The sequence below is a fragment of the Acomys minous genome (genome assembly GCF_964271855.1).
Source record: "Acomys minous genome assembly, chromosome: 7".
Lineage (NCBI taxonomy): Eukaryota > Metazoa > Chordata > Mammalia > Rodentia > Muridae > Acomys > Acomys minous.
Genome location: NC_140488.1, coordinates 83,185,702 through 83,188,691, shown reverse-complemented (window position 1 = coordinate 83,188,691; position 2,990 = coordinate 83,185,702). Strand labels below are relative to the sequence as shown.

Sequence of the window (2,990 nt, the reverse complement as noted above, 5' to 3'; positions counted from 1 at the left end):
AGAGTTACATGGCTCCTCACCTCACACACTGACTTTTGACCCAAAATGTGTCTTGCCTACAGGAGGTGTAGGGATAAAGAAAGAGCAGAGATTGAGGGAATGGCAGACCAATGACTAGCCCAGCTTGAGACCCACAGGATGGGAGAGAGCCAACCCCTGTCACTTTTAACGATGGACTGCTATGCTTGCACACACAAGACAAGCACTGCAGTCTTTATTCAGCAGCTGATGGAGATACGTTCAGAGACCCACAGTAAACGGGTGTTGTACCTACACAGGAAAAACCTGGGCAACAATGACAAATTATTCTGAGAGGTTTCTTCTTGTTGGACTGAGAAAACACTACTGAGTGGACAGCACTATGGAGTTTAGGTGCCTTGTCTGACCTTCATAAAGTGTGAGCATTATTAATATAAGCATGATTTGATTCACTGACAGTTATCTACCTGAGATAATATTTCTACATGTTTAAATAGATGCCACAGAATATTCACCATTGCAATAGCAATAAAAGAAACTATCTAAAAACTTCTTTTAAAAAGTTATTTTAAAATGTTCTTTGCCCAACGCCACAGAAACATGTTTCTTACCTCAGTGAGAAGAGGATCAGGTCCCATACTCATGCTTAATGAGAGCTTCTTCTAGAATCTACCATGGAATGGGCAGATGTTTCATCTACTTTCCATAAACATCTTTAGTATAAAGCCTGAAGACTTCCCAAGACTGGATGTGTAATGTTTAGGTAGTGCAAACCCTTGAAAAGAAGATCTGATTCACCATGATTGAATTTCTCATGCATTCTTTAATATCAAAAACAAATGCAAATATACATTTCTAAGTTTGAAATACGTAACTTGAGTAAACATATCTACAAATTACAAACCTCTACTCTAGTCATGTTCAACTATGTCCGTTACATACTTTTTTCTGATTCCAAGATTTTTCCTCTATAAATGCCATGTTCCAGTTTGTAGTTCAAGTGAATAAAAAATTTGAACATTCAGCTTGATGAACAGAAAGAAAGGCACAGTCTTTAAAGTTTGTCAACATATATTCTAATGCCAAGTTTACATTTTTCTATAACACCCCATAACTTTATCAACAACTTATCTGCTAAATGATGAGTACACCTTTCCAGTCCCATGGGAGGGGTGGCTGCCTTTTATCTCCTTAGGGAGCAGGATCGCTTTACTTGCTCTGAGAATGTCCCTTGGCTTTGCCTTTGGTCTTGGGTTTGTAGGCAGATTTGGCTTGCATCTTCTCTACCTCTTCAATCAAAGCCTGTTCATAAGGAGACAAGGCAGCATTGGGAATGGCTTTACTGATCTTAGCTAAAAAGTCCTTCACTGTTGCCTGGCTAGTTTCAGCATAGGCTCTTGGACCCCATAGGAACTGATAGCATGGTGGATCACTGTCAGGAATCTGACAGTATTCCAGGTACTTTTCTTCCACTAGATCTTCAGTGATGAGCTTCCTTACATTCCCAAAGATGAGGTGTGGGACCTCATCACAGACTCCTAACATATTCAGGAAGTGCCAGACCTCCTTCTCTGTGGCACTGTAGCCATTTAAGTAGATCACACTGAGGAGAGGAGTCAGAATGCCCCTGTTGGGAACACCCAGCTCAGTGCTGCTACTTCCATCATCCTTGAAATCTAGCTTGCTGACAAGCATGTAGGCCTGCCCATTGGGCTGGACTTCTTCCATCTCAATGCCAAACGCTATGTCCAGTCGACGGCGGGCTATCTCAATGATCTCAGGGAAGTGCTCCTTGAAACTTTTGTTGATAACTTTCAGCATATCTCCCCTCCTTGCAGGCTGTTTCATTTTGTATCTGCGGAGTAAGAATGACACCAGCACTGCTGCCTTCTTTGATAAAAGATCCATGTGTTTGCTTCCAGCGGAGAGTTGGGCCCTAAAGGAACTACCATTTTTCTCTCTTTGGCCCTTTGCTCCTTTACCAGACCTTTTGTGAGGCATATCAGCATTGGTGGTGGGTGCCTTGCCCTGTGGGAAGCCAGCAGTAGTAGTACTTGGCCCAGCATCTCCTGAAGCTTGGTCAGAGCAGGCAAGTGACTCTCCTTTCTCTGCTGCCTTTGCCTGAGCATCATTTAGCCCCTGGGCCTCATCTTGGTTCTGGCGACGTTTCTCACGAGCCCGGGCCTTACTCTTTTTTCCTCTGGGCATGATGGCTGTGGACAGGAATAGAAAGCAGTACTTTAGGTAACAGTGACTTGGATCAGGAAAACAATGACCTATAAGCATTTTTCTAGACTGCAAAATGCTGGAGGAAGGTCCACCTATGCTTTCAAATGCTCATATCAGTGCTTTGAGTTCTGGGTATCACCCTGCCAAGGGCATTGCTATAAGTGATCAACTATCTCCCATAACTATGTGGTGTTGAGGAATGTTCCCCAATTACTCTGAATAGCGAAATAAATGTCCTGAAGACTATGACTGGGTAGAAGAGAGATGGGGAGAATTTAGGTCCCGGGACTGGGTTCCAGAGATGAGAGCAGAAAGCAGCTGAGCAAACAACAGAAGGAGAAGAGAGAAAGGAGTTTAGGTAAGGCAAGGTGGGTCTCAGTATGTGGCTGTGGGAAGAGACTGATGGATCTGAAGCCCCCCAGGGATTCATGTGATTGCCAAGTGATTGCTTTTTATATGTATTTTAAAGATATTAGGTAAGAAGCCCAGCAGAGTGCTTATAGTTTCAAAATAAACCATAGTCTCACTGTGTCAGTCTTTAGGGGAACTAGCTGGTTAGAGAAAACCACAGCCTTCTTGAGTTACTGTGTCATTAACACAGATAGAATAATTCTTCTTTCTACAACTAATAGTAAATGAATGCAGGAGTTGAATGTAATTTTACAGCCTGAGAAATCCTGAATGAAAGAGGGGTTCTAAGCCAAAGGGTAGGGAACCAATGTACAATGTATTTTAATCCTGTTGCTTTCTTAAGCGAAGCTGCTGCTTCCAACAAAGCTGAC

The 2,990-nt window shown here is 42.7% G+C and overlaps 1 protein-coding gene across 1 annotated transcript; it reads right to left on the bottom strand.

The window, feature by feature from the left end:
* Positions 1–1,188: 1,188 nt before the first annotated feature.
* On the bottom strand, positions 1,189–2,187 carry LOC311601235 (melanoma-associated antigen B4-like; the record flags this gene model as incomplete). The annotated part of the gene is made up of 1 exon (XM_084788625.1): positions 1,189–2,187. The coding sequence occupies one exon, from the start codon at positions 2,185–2,187 to the stop codon at positions 1,189–1,191; it is 999 nt and encodes a 332-aa protein (XP_084644751.1).
* Positions 2,188–2,990: the final 803 nt, after the last annotated feature.